At 38.6% G+C, this 17,594-nt stretch overlaps 2 protein-coding genes and 1 non-coding gene across 5 annotated transcripts; 2 read left to right on the forward strand and 1 right to left on the reverse strand.

Annotated features, from left to right (window-relative positions):
* Positions 1–843: 843 nt before the first annotated feature.
* On the reverse strand, positions 844–11,747 carry LOC130438289 (transmembrane 9 superfamily member 2). 2 transcript variants are annotated; one of them, XM_056770141.1, is made up of 18 exons: positions 11,479–11,747; positions 11,174–11,241; positions 10,967–11,060; positions 10,610–10,740; positions 10,279–10,408; positions 9,937–10,064; positions 8,783–8,894; positions 8,610–8,689; positions 8,409–8,514; positions 7,156–7,197; positions 6,318–6,450; positions 5,450–5,569; positions 5,288–5,345; positions 5,035–5,194; positions 4,577–4,728; positions 4,346–4,457; positions 3,676–3,847; positions 844–1,660 (listed from the first exon to the last, which is right to left on the reverse strand). In XM_056770141.1, exons 1-18 carry the CDS (start codon positions 11,614–11,616, stop codon positions 1,593–1,595), a joined length of 2,004 nt encoding a protein of 667 aa, XP_056626119.1. In that variant the 5' UTR covers positions 11,617–11,747; the 3' UTR covers positions 844–1,592. The 2 variants fall into 2 exon arrangements, with proteins under 2 accessions (XP_056626119.1, XP_056626120.1); XM_056770142.1 differs by lacking the exon at positions 7,156–7,197.
* A 936-nt stretch (positions 11,748–12,683) lies between these two features.
* rbmx (RNA binding motif protein X-linked) lies at positions 12,684–17,566 on the forward strand. Of its 2 annotated transcripts, XR_008909209.1 has the most exons (10): positions 12,694–12,784; positions 13,507–13,632; positions 13,824–13,930; positions 14,113–14,278; positions 14,449–14,565; positions 14,651–14,765; positions 14,843–14,974; positions 15,057–15,148; positions 17,235–17,337; positions 17,414–17,566. XR_008909209.1 is itself a non-coding variant. In XM_056769007.1 (9 exons), exons 2-9 carry the CDS (start codon positions 13,524–13,526, stop codon positions 15,996–15,998), a joined length of 1,155 nt encoding a protein of 384 aa, XP_056624985.1. In that variant the 5' UTR covers positions 12,684–12,784; positions 13,507–13,523; the 3' UTR covers positions 15,999–16,290. The 2 variants fall into 2 exon arrangements, 1 of the variants encoding a protein (XP_056624985.1); XM_056769007.1 differs by lacking the exons at positions 17,235–17,337; positions 17,414–17,566 and adding an exon at positions 15,682–16,290 and having other exon boundaries at positions 12,684–12,784.
* LOC130438532 (small nucleolar RNA SNORD61) lies at positions 13,964–14,030 on the forward strand. Its single transcript, XR_008909342.1, has one exon. It is a non-coding gene; the product is annotated as a small nucleolar RNA SNORD61 (small nucleolar RNA).
* Positions 17,567–17,594: the final 28 nt, after the last annotated feature.

Genomic DNA, 17,594 nt, shown 5'->3' on the forward strand with positions numbered 1-17,594 from the left:
AAATTTCCTACCTTAAATTTATAAAAACTGTATTTTTGTGAATGGATGGCCTGCTACAGTGCCTGTGGTTAACAACTTCAAAGGCAATTTTCTCAATATTGTGATTTTTTTGCACTCTCAGATTCCAGTTTTAAACAGTTGTATCTCAGCCAGATATTGTCATTTATTTTACAACTCATACATCAATAGAAAGCTTATTTATTCAGCTTTCAGATTATGTAAGCATCTCATTTTCGCAAAATTGACCCATAATACTGGTTTTGTTGTCCATGGTGACAAATAGTATTATCTGCGTGTTATGATGATTTTGACCAAAAGGTCGCTTTTCAGTGCCCATGACATACTTCATCCCACAAAATCAAACAAAGGTATTATTATGCTTTAAGAAATGTACGATTTTTTGGTAACCATTAAGGTTTCTTGTTTCTCAGGTTTATATGATGTGTCCCACTCTTTTACCTCATAACCATAGTCGATGTCTCCCAGCATAAATTACACACAGTGCATGAATAAACATGATGGCTCAACAACTGATAAAGCACTTTATATGATAGGCTAAGAACACTTATACAGAGTGGGACAGCTAATGATCAATCTGGGTTGTTTAGAGGTTGACTGAGATTTACACTGTTCAACTTTAATAGATTAAACCTGCCATGATTCTGCAACAGCCAGTTATTATTTTAATACCAGTGAGTGCTGCAATATATAATGGGCATTTTGTCTTTCGGTTTCCATTGATGTCTGCAGCACTTACAGAACTGTAGACAATCAGACTCGCAACTCATTTGGAGTCAGCCGACATAACTCAACTGTCACACCAGACTGTTTTATAAACGTTCAGACATTTTGTAACGATGTAATATGGATTTTATTTTCATTTTGTTATGACATGTTGAAGAATGTTCTTGTATACCTCAAAAAAACTGATGAAACATTCTGTGGGGTTTTAAATTAAAAGGGAAAAAACGTGCAACCATGTATAGTTTTTATGTAATGGCTGTTTTCAAACTACACGCTTAAATTATTTAATAAAAAGTAGAAAAGCACTACATATCTCCCATTATTAAGATTACTTGTATAAAAGTGTCCTAGAGGAAAAATGTGCTTCTATACAATTCTAAAAAAAAACAGAACAAAACAATGACACCCACACACAGCAACGGTAATAATTGATACACACCAGTAAGAGGTGTTGGGGGTGTGGTTTAAACGTGCATCCTACGAAGGATCGTTCCCAACAGATTATATACAACAGAAACATAAAAGTATCATCAGGAATCTTTGTCAAATGTCACAACTTTACAGATAAAGAAATCATGAGCGCAGTAAAACGTAGGATTCAGTATAAAATAATATTAAGACAACTTCAAACAGGTAAAGCACTGTAAAAAGTCTTTGGAGTTCACACGCTGACTTAATGTCAGTTAATGTGCAAATAAACAGTTAATAAAAGGCAGTCAGACACCAACAGGATGAGACGAGGGTGTTTTCGAAATCCTTCAAGATGTTTTCCTTCATTTGAATGTCTCTTAAAGCATCTACTCATTGACGGCTGGTTAGGAAAACATGATGCTGTGTTCATCCTCCTCTTAGTCCACTTTTAGCACACTGTAGATCTTATTTACAAACCAGAAGCAGGCGAAGAACCCTATAGTACCTGTATGGAAAAAAAGATGTACATTGAGATAAGCCCATGAGTCTTGAATCTGATCCCTTTATTACTATAGCATTGATACAGTTTACATATCAAACAGCACCTCCATTAAAATCACATTTGGAGTCATTTGGGTGGCATTTCATAAGATAACCATCTGTGAACGGAGCAATTTCAATGCAGCAAATTATCTGAAGGAGCTAAACTGAGCCGAACGTAATGAAACGCTGGATTAAATCTGATCATCGCTGGGGCGTCGCTGACAGATAAAGACCGTCTCTGTGTGAGATGAGCCGCTTAACAATAAGTCTGACATAAATCTTGAGCTCCGAATCTATTTTCAGGTGCATTTATATACCGAAGATTCACACAACTCCCCCTCACTTTCCGCACACGCTCCTGCTTTATTTTTGGTTCGCTCTCAGAATATAAAGTCAAGCTGGGATTGGATGAAACAAATGGGATGGTATAATTATTGTTCTAATAAGTGGTGGAGTGTGCTCGGAGACGAATAGCGCTGTGGGCTTTTAATGGCAATCCAGCAAGCCTCTTGTTTCTCTTTTGCCTCATATTTTTACCCCTCAAGCACCCGTGCGTAGAAGTTGCCATAACAGCCGTAGCCAGGGATCCTAAAGCATCTAGTAGAAACCATGGCAACAAATAGAATGTGGCTGATATCCACTGATGGCGACAATTTCCCATCATTGAAAGCAACGCCGTGAGATTGGCTGCGATTACATAGGATAACCTGGAGTGTTTTTGCAACTCTCTGTTTGTTCTAGTCTATAGTCCTGTTCTAGTGGGTTAGAAAAATGTAAATTGATCAAAACAAAAGTAAATCACATGCTGGGTACATGGGGATGTTATCGAAGCACATCTGTCTACAGCTCTGGGTGCTAGGGCCATGGCCGGCAGACAGCTGGCCGGCTCTCTCCACCTCAGTCTCAGCATATCAATGAGGAGAAGCGGGAGAGATGTGATTAAGACCAGAGGGAGCGCTGCTATCTTTCAACAACACTGAAGGATGAGCAGGAATATTTATAAGTGTCCCAATTACCCACGGACTGAACACAGTTGTCGGGCAGAACAAAGTGACCAAATCTGGTCACCTGCCAAACCAAAGCTTTAGAAATGAGACACTGTGGTGTATCTGAAACACTAACATCACAGGCATCCTGAAACAATGAAAAGCTTGTATTTGAAGTGAACGCTTTAATTGTGATTGACCCTGTTAGCTTTCTTTAAAGGAAAGGAAATGTCCACGTTGAACCAAGAAAGGATGAAGAATTTGCATGTCACACTAAACACACAAAGTATTGATTTCCATGAACAGGATATATATCCTGTAGCAGTTAAAATTTGCACCAGTTCAACAACTGATAACAGACAAGGGTGACAGTATTTTTAACAGAGTAAACATGGTTAATGATACGCACACATCTTAGAACAAAGTTTGTTCTTTGTTCCTGCACAAGAGTGTCTTCATTTACTTGAAAGTGGTTAACAGCTGTCTCTAATATGTCTTATTGAAGGCTAATATGATGTAGATTCAAACTGAATTATTTCAACTTTTCTGTACTGAAAAGTCATCATTCTCGGTCACAGTTCTTAAAGGAACAGTTCACCCAAAAATGGAAATTCTTTCATCATTTACTCACCCTCGGGTTGTTGCAAATCTGTATACATTTCTTTGTTTGGTTGAACACAGAAAGATATTCGGAAGAATGCTTGTAACCAACAGTTCTTGGCCACCACTGACTACCATAGTAGGACCATAGTAGTTTTTCCTCAATGATAGTCAATAGTGGCCCAAAAGGGTTTGGTTACAAGCATTCTTCCAAATGTCTTGTATCTGTGTTCATCAGAACAAAGAGATTTATACAGATTTGGAACCACCCGAGGGTGAGTAAATGATGACTGAATTTTCATTTTTTGGTGAACTGTCCCTTCAAATAACTTTAATATCAATATTAAATGGTTTTCAAGGGTACATGTAAACAGTGTCTCGTATGTCTTACCTGTGAAAATAAAGAAGATGAGCACCATGATCATAGTGTAACCAAAGTAGAGGATGGTGCTTGCGAGCCCTATGATTTGAAGTTTTGAGAAAAAGTAATGCACTGCATAGATGAACAGATAGACGGCTGTGAAACCGCTGGTCAGGAATGATCGCCACCACCAGTGATAATCCTGTAAAACAAAATAAAAGAGACCAAAAATGAAATGAATACTTTTCATAAATATGTATCATGTCCACACAGAAGATCAGTTATATCAGTAGGCTTTTTTATACATCAGTTCTCTCTGGTTCTCGAATCTGATTGGCTGATGGCTGTGAGATATTCTACCAGGATCATCACGGGAACTGATCGTTGAACCGATTCACTGACTTTTTGTGAAATAACTCGGACTAACCTCGCAACTGCGTTACTCTGAAGCTAGATTGCTAGCAAACAAACACACAAAGCTGTTAATCCTTTCCAGAATGTTAACTTCCGTGATGCTTTCTCTTTTTAAAAAAATATATGAAATGACCAAACTCTGCACATTAATTTGTTTGGTATATAGCCGCTTGCATATTAGATGTTCGCAAATGCAAATATGCATATGTACGTTTGCATACATACATCAGTCAATTTATTACATTATCCTGTCAAATGAAAAACATTTGTCCTTCAGTTTTCTTACCTCTGAACATAAATGGAAATAGCAGAGCAGGATAGTGGCCTCAGAGCATGTGATGAGCAAAATGATAAACACCAGGAAGAGGAAGCCAAACATGTAATACATCTGATGAGACCTATACAGCGAAACATTGTAATGTATCATTAGGAAACATCTTCAAACTTCTCCAAATGACCTCAAAGCAACTCATTTTCAAATGTATTTGTCACGATTATTAAAGCTGTCTGACTTTACCATATGCTGTTGAGGATGAAAAAGAGCTGGATGAAGATGCAGCCAAAGGGCAGGATGCCGCCCATGACAATGCCCGGCATGGGTTTGGTGAAGAAGGACTGCTGGGGAATTTGTCGTGGGATCTGGTTTGTTCTCACTGGTGGCTCAATGCCCTGTGAAAGCAGGAAAATAAAAACACACCCACGTTTATCACAGCGTGACAAGGAAAAAGCATACACAGATGGAAAAAGCGACAGCAGCTGATGGTGACACAAAGAAACATTCTGTAATACGCTGTCACAAATAAGCAAACAGGGAAATTGTGGAGTTCAGTTTTTCTTATTCATAAAAATAACTGCAAGAATCTGGAGGTCTTCAAGTAATAATTTCTTTGAACCTGCCAAATGAACCGTTCTAAAAGCCAGCATTAACAATTTGAATAGCAATCGAAAAACATCTATTTATAGAGACATACTCACTGGTTTTTTGAAGCCAAAGTAGGCGCCCGCGAAAGTGAGAGGAACAGAAATACCGAACCACAGTGCCAATATGGCCACTAGTGTACCAAAAGGAATGGCCGCAGAGGAGCCCTCAACCCACAGGATCAGATTCATCAAGAAGAAATCCACAAACACAATCCTGCAAAGACAACCAGTTAAGTGTGTAAAAACCTGTGTGCTTTCATTTGCTTCACACTATTCATGTTTTCTTCATGGAAATTTGTCAACATACCCAGGGCACAAGAAGGCTGTGAGGAGAACATTGGTTTTCCAGTTTTCACCACCGAAAGCTGATGACACAGTCGAAATGTGTAATTAATTGAACTTTACTAAAGAGCAAACTCAACCAAATAATAATGCTTTTCAGAAAATTTTGAGTTGAATATAGTCTTACTCTTATAAAGTCTCGCAGACACGTAACCAGCAGGTGTGCCAAGCAAGACCCACAGCACCACTGAACAGGTCATGAGTGCTCCCCTGTTGGCAGGAGACAGGAAGCCCAGACAGGCCAAGACTAAAGAGAACAGCAGGACAGTTATTCGCAGCAACATGACTGGACTAAAATGTGTATTGTGCAGAAATAAACTTTTGAATGCCAATGATCAGTAAGATTCTAGATCAAAACATTTTGTTGTTTGTGAAACCAGTTCCTATAAAAATCCCAATAGATTCCTATAATTCTAACCCTAAAGATGCCCTGAAATAATTAAATCCTTAATGTGACCCTGAAATACAAAACCAGTCTTAAATAGAACAGGGACATTTTTAGTAAAAGCTAAAAATACATTTTGAGTCAAGATTATCCATTTTTCTTTTATGCCAAAAATCATTAGTATATTAAGTAAAGATCGTGTTCCATAAAGATATTTTGTAAATTTCCTACCTTAAATATATAAAAACTTTATTTTTGTGAGTGGATGGCCTGCTACAGTGCCTCTTATTAACAACTTCCAAGGCAAATTTCTCAATATTTAGATTTTTTTTGCACCCACAGATTCCAGAGTTTTAACCAGTTATATCTCTGCCACCTATCCCAACAAACCGATCCTAACAAACCACACATCAATAGAAAGCTTAATTATTCAGCTTTCAGATTATTTTAAAATCTCAATTTCGCAAAATCGACCAATAAGAATGGTTTTGTTGTCCAGGTTCACAAATGTGATTGGAAGTTGTTTCAGGAACGTGTGCTACTTGGCAAGAGCACCGTATATAGTTTAATACAGACTTCATATTTAATTCCATTCTGTCCAAGCACTTACAAAGGGTGATGAAGGTCATGATGAAGATCTGTGTGCCCTGTCCGAGGAAGACAGACAGAAGCATGCCCAATCTGGGTGGCCTGAACACATCACCATGTACCTGCTTCCACCCAGACTCCTCATGGAGATCTTCCTGAAAACGACATAAAAAAAAGATTCCCATTATCATTCTAGTGATCATTATTACGGACCATATCAGGTCACATCACATAACTACTAAGAGCCAGATTTACTAACAGCTTGCGGCAGCGCAAACACCTCTTTTGGTGTAAAAAACTACAGTCTGTATTTACAGCACTGAAAAGGTGTAGACAGCTGCTTTTGCGACTGACCTTATTGCATAAGCATCTGTAGGAGTTTCTTCTTCAGATGCAAACTTTATGGGAGGAGGGTATTTAAATGAATAAAGCCACACAATTTACTAAGGTTTGCGCTCGTCATTGTACTGATATTTGCGGCTTTATTTAACAGTCCAAAAAAACATTTCTTAAACCCTGCGCTTATTTGCACAGCTCTTGGTAGATTGCGTTGGTCAAAATGGGAATGAGATGGTGTTTATTGACGTGCGTCACTACCATACGGGCTTTTTTGAAAGTGCGGTCTCACGCTATTTTAAGCTGGTTAGTAATTCTGGCCCTTAAGGTCAAGACACAAAGAGCACACACTTAAAGAAACAAGAGACGGTTGTACATCACATCTGCACAACGAAAGCATCCTTCATTTTCACCTTGATTGGTGATCATAATAACAGTATGTTTACTATACAAAGGAATTTTCCCAGAAGCCAATCAATAAGCAAATCAAAATCACCCACGATAAAATAAGCTTGTAAGCTTACGTAGGTTCTGTTTGCAGCTGGAGGGATCTTAACCCAGTCTGCCTGTGAATATCACAACAGAGGTTTCAGTGATAGTAAGTATTCTCACCATCAAAACAATGAGAAAACTCATAACTCATAACTAAGAGGACAACTATGGCTAATCTCGAGGCAACGACAAGGTTGCTTATTTGTTTTGTACGATGTGAAGTGTACAAAAATGTACAATGTAAAATAAACAATACTGAAGTCCCACCCCTAAATCGAATAATCACTGACAAAAAAGCGAATTGTTCCAAAAAATACAAATGAGACTGTGTATATCTAACAAATAAATAACTATTTTAACTTGTTTGTGTCAAAAACTAGTCATTAACATTCCCACATTTATTTTCCAACCCTTATTTTGATTTTGGCATTAAGGTCAGTATTTTTTTTTCAAGGGAGGTCTTCAAGAAATATTAAATAACAAATAGTATCTAAGGTTTACAGCCAAGCCAAAAAACTACCCCAGCTTTCAAATATATGCTTTTTTCAAACTTCCGACACATCGCAGTCACTCTTTCTTAACATTAGCATCCTTCAGAAACAACTGAAACAGACAGCCCAAAGTACAGCCCAGCTTGCACTAGTGTTACACATATGTGACCCTGGACAACGAAACCAATCTTAAGGTTCAATTTTAAGAAATTGAGATTTTTACCAAATCTGACCGAGAACTATGAAAACTCTGGAATCTGAGGGTGCGAAACAGTGAGAAAGTCACCTTTAAAGCTGTCCATCAGAGGCGATGTAGCAAGGCCATCGACTCACAAAAATAAAGGTTTGATATGTATACGGTAGGAAATTTACAGAATACTCAAAAAAAAAAGTCACCACCTGGATTTTACTTATTTTTCTGGGACGGACAGTGTATCTCCATTGAACATGACCTTTACTTAATTTTCTAATGCTTTTTGGCATAAAAGAAAAATCTATAATTTTGACTGATACAATGTATTTTTTGCCATTACTTCAAATGTTCTTGTGCTACTTAAGACTGGTTTGTGATCCAGGGTCACATATATCGTTGGGAATATTATAAGATAAGCTGTATAGATAGTTTAAAATAAGTTCAGATAAACTGTAAAGTATAAAAATATAATTATACAAAAACTGGTTGTCTGGTTTAACTGCAATGATGTGGAAATGTCAACTCCGTAGACACAAGAGACTGAAGTGACAGTGTTCAGTCATACAGTCTTTCTGTTATCTAGAAAGTAAATTCAATGCACCTGGTCTATCTGGTTGTACTTGGCAATGTCCTTGTGAAGTGTTCTAAGCATGATCATGGCCACCATGCCAGACAGGAAGAGCACGATAACCAGTGAGTTCATGATGCTGGAAGTCAAATAAAGATTTGTTATAAACATATAATAACTGTTTATTATCACCATTGGGAGTGATTTTAAGCTGGCCAGGCTCTTTGTGTTTACCTGAACCACTGGATATTGGTGTGAGGCATGGAAACCAAAATGTAATCCCATCGAGATGCCCATTTTATCTCATCATTACGCTAAAATGAAGAAAAAAAAAATGACATGCAGTTCTTTACAACCATGTGAATACAGACTCATTAAAGATTACAGACTCATAAAAGATTACTTGCCTTAAACTTAACAGAGTAGGAGTAGGTCACTTCGAGGTTACTGGTGAAATCTACTGGTATGTCCATTGGAGGTCCTTCACATGTCAGTTTATTCGCATTACTATGTTTGATACTGTAATTCCAACAGGAACACATGTTATGTGTTGGACCACATGCAATTTGCATGAACAGAACTACACAGAAAGCTCATTCAGTTCTACATGTTTGCTACACCTTGCGTGTTTACAGAGGGGGGCAGGGATGACGTATTTTTGTATGAAAAAACCAAGAAGAGAGGTAGCATTTAAGCACTTCCGGTTCCATCGCCGAATGGATTTTTAGTTAAATGCATGAAATAAGGTCTGTGGTTAACAAAAAATTGTATATAAATCACAAAGGCTGCTCATGATTTTTTTTAAGCTTTAAAACAGAACAAGTTGCAAAACATGAATACAGACATTATCGGGGACGTTAAATGTCATCAGGCATAAAAATATCACAAATAATGCAGCATAGGCACATATGTCTAACACGTGGATGGGGATGCATTCACAGAGTAATTGCTTACCAGGCAACATTATTTTTAATCAAATATGAATGTGTCGACTGAGGCTTGGTGATGGTGACACTGAAGTCAAGCGACCATGGTGTAGTCTGTTTATGGACTCATGTTAGCTTTTTACTTCTGCTGATTGTATTAAGGCTTCACAATGAATACATTTTGTGTTCATTTGTAAAGATAACCTTAATAATCTTTATGATTCGTGTAGGGATCGTAAATGTTTGTTAATCTCAGCGCTTATATTTCCAAAAGTTTATGGAAAGGTCCATAGGCATTTGGTCGAGGAAACAGGTATAGCGCTAACTTCTAGGTTGGCCTACAATAATACGTCATCCCTGATGCACTATTGGATACTTTCTACAATGTCAATACATTTTATTATGCTTTCTGCAGCCAACAAGAGCGTAGTGCAATTTAACACATTTTACAATGTTATAATATTATAGTCAGCTGTGCAGATTTCACCCAAATTGCTTTTTATCAAACATCAATTTGGTATTATCTTTACTTGCTGATGTGCAATGGAAAGGCCTAGTTTCGCAGAGCTAAATGGTAAAGGATACTGAAAGTTGCAAAAAAACAAAGGCACTTATAGAAAAGTATTTTTTCAAACCTTCTAGGTTCCAAAGTAGCTCCCACAAGCCGAGCACCAATCCCAGCACTCTCTTCTACCCTGTGGTAAGATATGGTGATGTCCACATGGTTGAAAATGTAGTAAGTGTTCTTTTTGTTGAATTCGGCCTGAAAGAGCAGATAACAAATGTATGTCATTGGAGCACCTGGTCAGTATCTGCAAACTAAATTTCATAGAACCCAATTTTTTATGGTCACCAAGCCCACCTCCCCCGACACAAACCCCACAAAGTCTGTCACTATATACGCATTTTATCCAAGAAAAAGTGTTTTACATTTAATTATAACAATAATTAACAGGCTAATTAACCGGCCCACTCACGTTGATAACGCAGGCATCTTTTGGCTTTCCTTCTTGGTTAACTAGGCATCCAATGGGAAATCCAGGATTGCAGATTTTCTGATTGTCCTCTATATTATAACACCATGTTACAGGCATGTTGTCTAAAATCCTGAAAAAAAAGAAAATGTGTTAAGTCAATGCCAATATGGAAACGAAGAAACAAAAGGTCAAGCCAAGCCCTAGAACGACCAATTAGTATTTTGTCTTTGTTAAACGTTTTGGGCAATCAATCTGGTTATGCAGAAAACCTAGAAATCATGACACGTTGACGTTGACGGACACGTTGCTAACCACGCCTTTGTAGACTTACCAGTGGTGCTGGTAATTCAGCTCCATTCCTCTCTTAAGAAAATCCAACTTTAGCTTTTCTTCCTTTCCGGCCGACGTCTCATACTTTTTAGTGCAGACCTTTTCGCATGTCTTGTCGGCATTAAAAGGAAACTGAAAGAGGATAAATTCGAATTCAATACCTGAAGGATACTGGCGAAACGTTTTTTACCTGTTTAATAAAGTGTGGTACAGTTTTGTCTATTCCATCAACATGTAGTAAAACTTGCCAAACAAGATATGGATGTTGATCTACGTGACAGCGATTTTGAAAGACCCAGAGGCCCATCTAGAACTTACACTATACATAAGTAGTTCAGCAACAAGATAACTTTCTAACCTTGTATGGGGACGTTTCTATTCTCTCTCCAAATAACACCTGACCAAGGTTCTCTGAAGGTCTTCTTTCATTTGAATCTTTGCAGAAATCAAACCTGAATCAAAGGGAATTTGCTTATTGATTAACTGGTGTAAGGAATGGAAATATAAGGTATAATATTAACATAATGTATAATTATATTATAACATTGTGACCAAAGATACTTACGCATCATACTCATAAGGTAGGACTGATTCCACAGAGTCCAGTCTATTTACAAACATCTGGATCTCCCTCTGTGGGAATAACAGACAGCTGACAGTCAATCATTACTCAACAATTTCATACAACCCTCTGTTTGCCAAATTAACACTTTGATCTCAAACACTTTGATCTTGTGAGGATCAAATATAAACCGTGGAGATTGTCCTAAACACACCAGAAATTGCTTACTTGTTTAATGTTTAACCATTCACTTAGTGTTTTGAGCACACTGCCTAATCATAATTGCTAGAACAACAATAAAAGCTCACCTCACATTCCCCTGCATCTACTTCCGAAGCTATCTCACAAAAACTGACTGGCGCTAAACCCGGAAGGTAGAATCCAGAACACGAGCTGATGGCTAATAAACTGCACATAAATATGAAACGCTTGTTCGGTGACTTCATTTTTCAGTCCAGTTTCCTAATTCCGGTTTACTCAGTCGAGGAAAAAAACATAAAACTAACAGGCAGTGGACAGAGAAAAACGACCAAGACAGCGAGCTAGCAGCTGTCTGTTCCTCTAGATTTTTGTATCAGTAATAGTATCATCACTTCCGTATGCGCGTGTAGCTCCGCCTCCCAGCTCTCCTCCCTCTTTTCCGTGACGTCGTTGATGTACAATCTTGTGTTTAAAGGGATAGTTCATCAAAAAAATCTAATTCTGTCAAGTTGTCAAACCTGTATACAATTATTTGTTCTGTTGAAATCAGCGAAAAATATGTGGAATATGTTTGCCATTTTCAGTTCTGGGACATCATTTACTACCTTAGTAGAAAAAACATTGCATATTCTGTGTAAATTCGATATTTTGAAGAATTTAGGAACACATACAGTTCTGGGGCATCTTTGACTACCCTTTAAAATTGTCCAGAACCCAGACCAGAAAGTTGCTAACATTCTTCCAAATATCTTTCTCTGTGTACAACAAAGAAATGCATAAAAGTTTGGAACAACTTGAGGGTGAGTATATGATGACGGAGGATTTTATTTTTGGGTGAACTATCCCTTTAAGGATTAAAAGAAAGACCCTCCAAAAACCCGAAAGCTTGTCACATTCTGTAACAGTCAGTTTTCATGTATTTATAGAACTTTTCTTATTTTTATTTACTTTATTGTTATTTCTTTGTTTTTGTTTTATTTTCGTTCACTTGATTACTACTTGTATTGCTAAAAATATTGTAATCAAAAAAGGATTTTAAGAAATAACATTTTGGTAATTACATAGGAGTGCCTGACCTTCAGATGTGATGATATTTTAATATTAATTTACACATACGTATACATGCATATACAACAGTTATACATACATATACACCTGAAAAAAAAATCATTTTTGGTATTAATATTTTCTTACTGTTGTATTTGGATGTGTTTATGTATTGTGGAAGCTTCTGATTCTGATAAATTATGTGTAATTTTCAAACAACACTATAGAGGGCGTGCGAGACTTCTTAACTTATAAAGTAAGGCCTTCTACCACAGAGTAAGTGGCTGTGCAGCTCTGGGCGGGCCGAAAGACGTGTGACATATATAAACCAGAAGACCCCTTTTGTTTCTGTCTATTGACCCTGTGGTGAGTATTGGTTAACATCAGCTTGTTCTGCATTTTTGTTTAATTATGCATATGTGCTTAGTTTATCGATAAGTGGTGATCATAAAATGCATGTTCGTTATAGCCGCCTCGATCTTCCTACGTTGCGAATAATAAATATTTCAGGACTTATGATTGTAATTTGCCTCGTGTTAGCTGGATGGCGGGCAGCATGTCTTTTTTCAACGCACGTTCTAATCGACATTTTGATGCATTGTTACATGCAGTGTTAATTGATTATATGATTAAAATATAATCGAGGGTTGTTAACCACTATAGCGTTATGTGTTGTTGTTTATGAACCTCGATTCGACCTGATTCATCTGCCAGCAGCGTGTGGCCGCAAGCGACCGCCATTTTGTGAAGCATGTTATTAAAAACTTAACGGTAAATGCGAAACAAACGTATCTTCGGAAATTGTATAATCTTTCATAACATGCCTGACACAAATCGTTCTATTTAGTAACGCACGTGCGTATCGACACGTCCGTAGGTTGGCTAACGTTAGCATACCGGACCAAAAAGGTTGTATAAAGGTGACATTGCATGTTTTTTTTTGTATATTCAGTCACCGTTTCCAACTCGCGTGGGTGGTGGAACAGAATGCACTGACAGTTTTGCGTTGGCGTCTGCAATTCATCAATTTTAAGTGGACTTATCTGGTATTTGGCAATGAAAAATGTGCCTCTCCCCTCTAACTCTAGTTGCAATAGCGAGAAACATGGCGGAGGCAGACCGACCAGGCAAGCTCTTCATCGGTGGCCTCAACACAGAAACCAGCGAGAAGGTCCTTGAAGCATATTTCAGCAAATTCGGCAGGATATCGGAAGGTAATTGCCAGTTTAAAATGGTTGCTTTAAGGTTCCGATTGCATGAATGAAGAACAACTTATGTCGTTGTGTGGTGGTGTATGACTGCGTCTGCTGCAAACGAGTAGGAAACCTAACCATAGATAAATTATTGATTTGGAAATTGTGCATTTGATGTGAATTACACACGAATTAGTTTCTTGTTTTTGTAGTTCTCTTGATGAAGGACCGCGAGACGAATAAATCAAGAGGTTTCGCATTTGTAACTTACGAGAATCCTGGTGATGCAAAAGATGCTGCAAGAGAAATGAATGGCAAGGTAACGTTAAGTAAAGCAAATCGACATTTGTAAGCAATGATGATGCTTTGTGTTGTTGATCATTTTGAACTGATGTTTTCCTCTAAGAAGTTCTGAGCTTACAATTTGTAGTGCTCCATTTATCTTATTTTCTGTTTTTTAGTAATGTTTATCTAAATCGGTCATCTCATTTATTTTTCAAGCCTCTTGATGGAAAGCCCATTAAAGTAGAGCAGGCCACAAAGCCTCAATTTGAATCTTCTGGCCGTCGTGGTCCACCCCCAGTTCACACACGAAGTCGCGGTCCACCCCGAGGCCCGAGAGGATCCAGAGGGGCACCAAGTGGAATGCGGGGACCACCAAGCAGAGGTACTATTCCATCTCATTTATACAAATTTCTTATCAAATTTGACAATGCTATGATGAGACCTTTTTCATGATTCACGTATGATTGTTTTCTAAGAAGTTCTGAGCTTGTCGCAAGTATGCATGCAAATTTTATCGGTTAAAACTTTTCTGAGATAACGTAGGAGTTGTAGAACCTTTTTTTAAAGGCATTTCATCGAGAGGCCCACCTCCAACAAAGAGAGGCCCACCAGTGAGGAACGGAGGACCCCCACCCAAAAGATCTGCACCCTCTGGGCCAATGGATAGATGTAAGTGCTGCTTTTGATGCAACTGTGGTATGCTGCTTTATAAAAATATATTTAAGCCATGAAATGACATCTTTGTATTTAACAGCACCTATGTCAAGGGATAGAGACCCATATGGTCCCCCACCCCGCAGGGATTCACTGATGTCTAGAAGGGATGATGGTCCTTCACCTCGTGATGATCACTACTGTAATAAAGACAGGTAATAACTATTAATATTTCAGTGTTTGGTATGTGTATTTAAATAACAAAAGGTCACAAGCCATCCATGTCCTGCAGTTACTCCAGCCGTGACTACATGAGCTCACGTGACTCTCGGGACTATGCTCCTCCACGCGACTACCCGTATCGGGAGTATCCAGCCCATTCCACTTCGAGAGATGAATATGGGTCAGGGTCCAGAGGATACAGGTGTGTTAAGTATAAGTATTCAGCAAAGACCTAAAGCCAAGGTCCTGTAGACTTTAAAAGCTAACATTTCTTTGTTTCTTAGTGATCGAGATGGCTATGGTGGTGGCCGAGAACCCAGGGGTTATATGGAACGACCCACCACAGGCTCATATAGAGACCCTTACGATGGTTACGGTAAGACTAAACTTTCAGTGTGGTGAAAATGTGGGAGGGTCTCCACTTGAACTGTCTGTTATGCACTTGGAAAGGGCTGCCTTTTGTGATTTGCCAAAAAGTGGAAACATCAAACGTGGCATCTTTTCGTCCTGAGTGTTCCAACCAAAAACCAAACCAACAAGGAATCTCTCACATGCTGCGTTTGCCCCCAAAGCCTTGAGTCGTTCTGGTAGCTCTGTCCGAAAAAGCAAGCGAAACAAACTACCCAAACTCCTGGAATTCAGTACAAAGGGAAAATGCTTTTACCCCACAATGGCGTGCCAAAGGGCTGTGATTGCGCAATTGTCAACACTGTGGTTTGCTAGTTATCTTGTGGTTAAACACCCGCCCAGAACCAGAAAGGTCCAAATTTATTTTTTCCACATTTGGATAGTTGGCAACCTTGAGCTAAACTTGACACGAATTTGGGGAAATGGGCACTTGACAAAGCAGTAACATGCAAAGAATGTTTAAGTAAATTTTGCCAATTACATGACCCATTGACCCTGCAGGTAACTCGCGCAGCGCCCCACCCTCAAGGGGTCCCCCTCCATCCTACAGTGGGAGTGGCGGAAGCAGTCGTTATGACGACTATGGCAGCAGTTCCCGGGATGGATATGGCAGTCGTGAAAGTTATCCAAGCAGTCGGAGTGACCCATACTCCAATAGTCGTGCTGACCGTCCGGGTAGGCAAGAAAGGGGACCACCCCCTCCTCTTGAGAGAGGCTATCCTCCTCGAGAATACAGCAGCTCAAGCCGTGGGGCACCTCGGGGTGGCGGGCGTGGAGGTGGCCGGCCAGAAAGAGGAATGGCCCGAAACCGATACTGAGATGGACTTGAATGGAGAAATGGCGTTCTCGTTGAGATGTTCTAAAGACTTGAGTTTTCAAAAAACGTCCTTTTAAAATATGGATTTCGAACTTCAGTTTCAAGCTGTGTCCAAACATGTGAAGGTTTTCCCATCCTTTTAAATGCAGAGTTTTTTTTTTCCATTGCCCATATTCCATTTAGTGATACCGTTGCAATCTAAGTGAGTGTTCTTTTTTGTACAATGTTGATTGTTAAAACTGCATTGCTCTGAAACATGGCTTTCATTTACCAATAAAGTGTTTTTAAGCAAATTTAAGAAAAGCTGCTGTTCAAGGAATTAAGAAATTAATTGAAACACAAATTCAATTGAACTGAAAATTAGTTTTTCATGGTGAGCATGCCCAAATGGCACTTCATTGTCAAATTTAGATGCTAAATATTCATGTAGGAATGATTGTTGAAGACAGGACAAATGTCACCTTTTTCCCCAAACTCTCTATGGGTGTAGTTTTCCCTCAGTGCAAACGGACTCTTCATCGCAAAGCCTTAACAATGACTGCTTGCATCGACCAATCCAAAGACAACCAAAATGCAAGAAACAATTCAGCACCACAGATAAAACCTGTCGACAGCTGGTAAGCAAAGCAAACCCTTTTGTTCTGGTCTAAGTGAAGTCTCTGTGGTGTCATTTGAAACCTAAAGGTTAGTGTAATTTTAGTCAAACGTCGTCTTTGTTGCCCTTGCTTAACAAATGCAATCCTGCTATCTGAAACGTTTTGGTATTTCCAACATAACTAAACGTCACCTCTGTCAACAAAGGAGTCTATGAATTTCAACCACTGGATCACTTGAGTTTAAGAGTCCCTAGTCTCAAATATCAGCCAGTTTCTACCGTTGCACAAAAGGAGAAAATGACTGGATTTTTTTGCCCCTTCATCACGTTTCTCATTTCAAATTCAAAAATTGCCCATTGCTTTTAAAGGATTTGAATTTCTTCAAAGGATCAAAATGTAAACCAAATAGGTGCAACATCTCAAAACATCACAATGGGACCCTAATGAAATTTTAGTAAATCACTTAATTAAAAGCCAGATCTGCTCTCAAAACATGCCTCTTACAAAAAAGGAGACCTCATGGAGAAAAACCGCAGCCCATCAACAAGCCTGGAAAACCGTTCAGATTGGATTGATTTATTTTAATACTTGTCCCCATTCTTAGCTTTATCTGTTTGCTGACTGTAACTTTCTTGTTGCAGGATAAATGCTGGATCATCGTCAGACTCTTGATTCCTTTTTTTGCTGATCGGCACCTGTTGGTTGCAGTGAATATGATGCCTGTTGTCCTCTATTACAATGCAGGTATGCTGAAATCCAAGAATTGAATACCTATTGTATTGCATTTCAATACAACTAACAGTTAGTCCTGTTTGTCCAGATCGTCCAGTTTCGATGATGACTGTTCAGTCAGGTTGCGTGGTGTCCATGGAGCAGTGGAGATGCCAAATGCATAAAGCCGACAATGAATTATTCATTAATGAATGTTAATTTTGAAAATGCTTGTTTAAATAAATAACTTGGAATTGGAAAACTGTGTCCTTTTATTGTCAGGATATTTT

Source organism: Triplophysa dalaica, chromosome 16 (genome assembly GCF_015846415.1).
Source record: "Triplophysa dalaica isolate WHDGS20190420 chromosome 16, ASM1584641v1, whole genome shotgun sequence".
In the NCBI taxonomy this organism is placed as follows: domain Eukaryota; kingdom Metazoa; phylum Chordata; class Actinopteri; order Cypriniformes; family Nemacheilidae; genus Triplophysa; species Triplophysa dalaica.

Bases quoted from the DNA above. Each gene is read 5' to 3' on its own strand.
- rbmx (XM_056769007.1), top strand. From the start codon at position 13,524: ATGGCGGAGGCAGACCGACCAGGCAAGCTCTTCATCGGTGGCCTCAAC. The intron at 13,633-13,823 runs GTAATTGCCAGT...TTGTTTTTGTAG, and splicing joins ATTCGGCAGGATATCGGAAG to TTCTCTTGATGAAGGACCGC. The intron at 13,931-14,112 runs GTAACGTTAAGT...TTATTTTTCAAG, and splicing joins CAAGAGAAATGAATGGCAAG to CCTCTTGATGGAAAGCCCAT.
- LOC130438289 (XM_056770141.1), bottom strand. From the start codon at position 11,616: ATGAAGTCACCGAACAAGCGTTTCATATTTATGTGCAGTTTATTAGCC. The intron at 11,061-11,173 runs GTAAGTATCTTT...CCTTTGATTCAG, and splicing joins CTACCTTATGAGTATGATGC to GTTTGATTTCTGCAAAGATT. The intron at 5,195-5,287 runs GTATGTTGACAA...TTGTCTTTGCAG, and splicing joins ACAGCCTTCTTGTGCCCTGG to GATTGTGTTTGTGGATTTCT.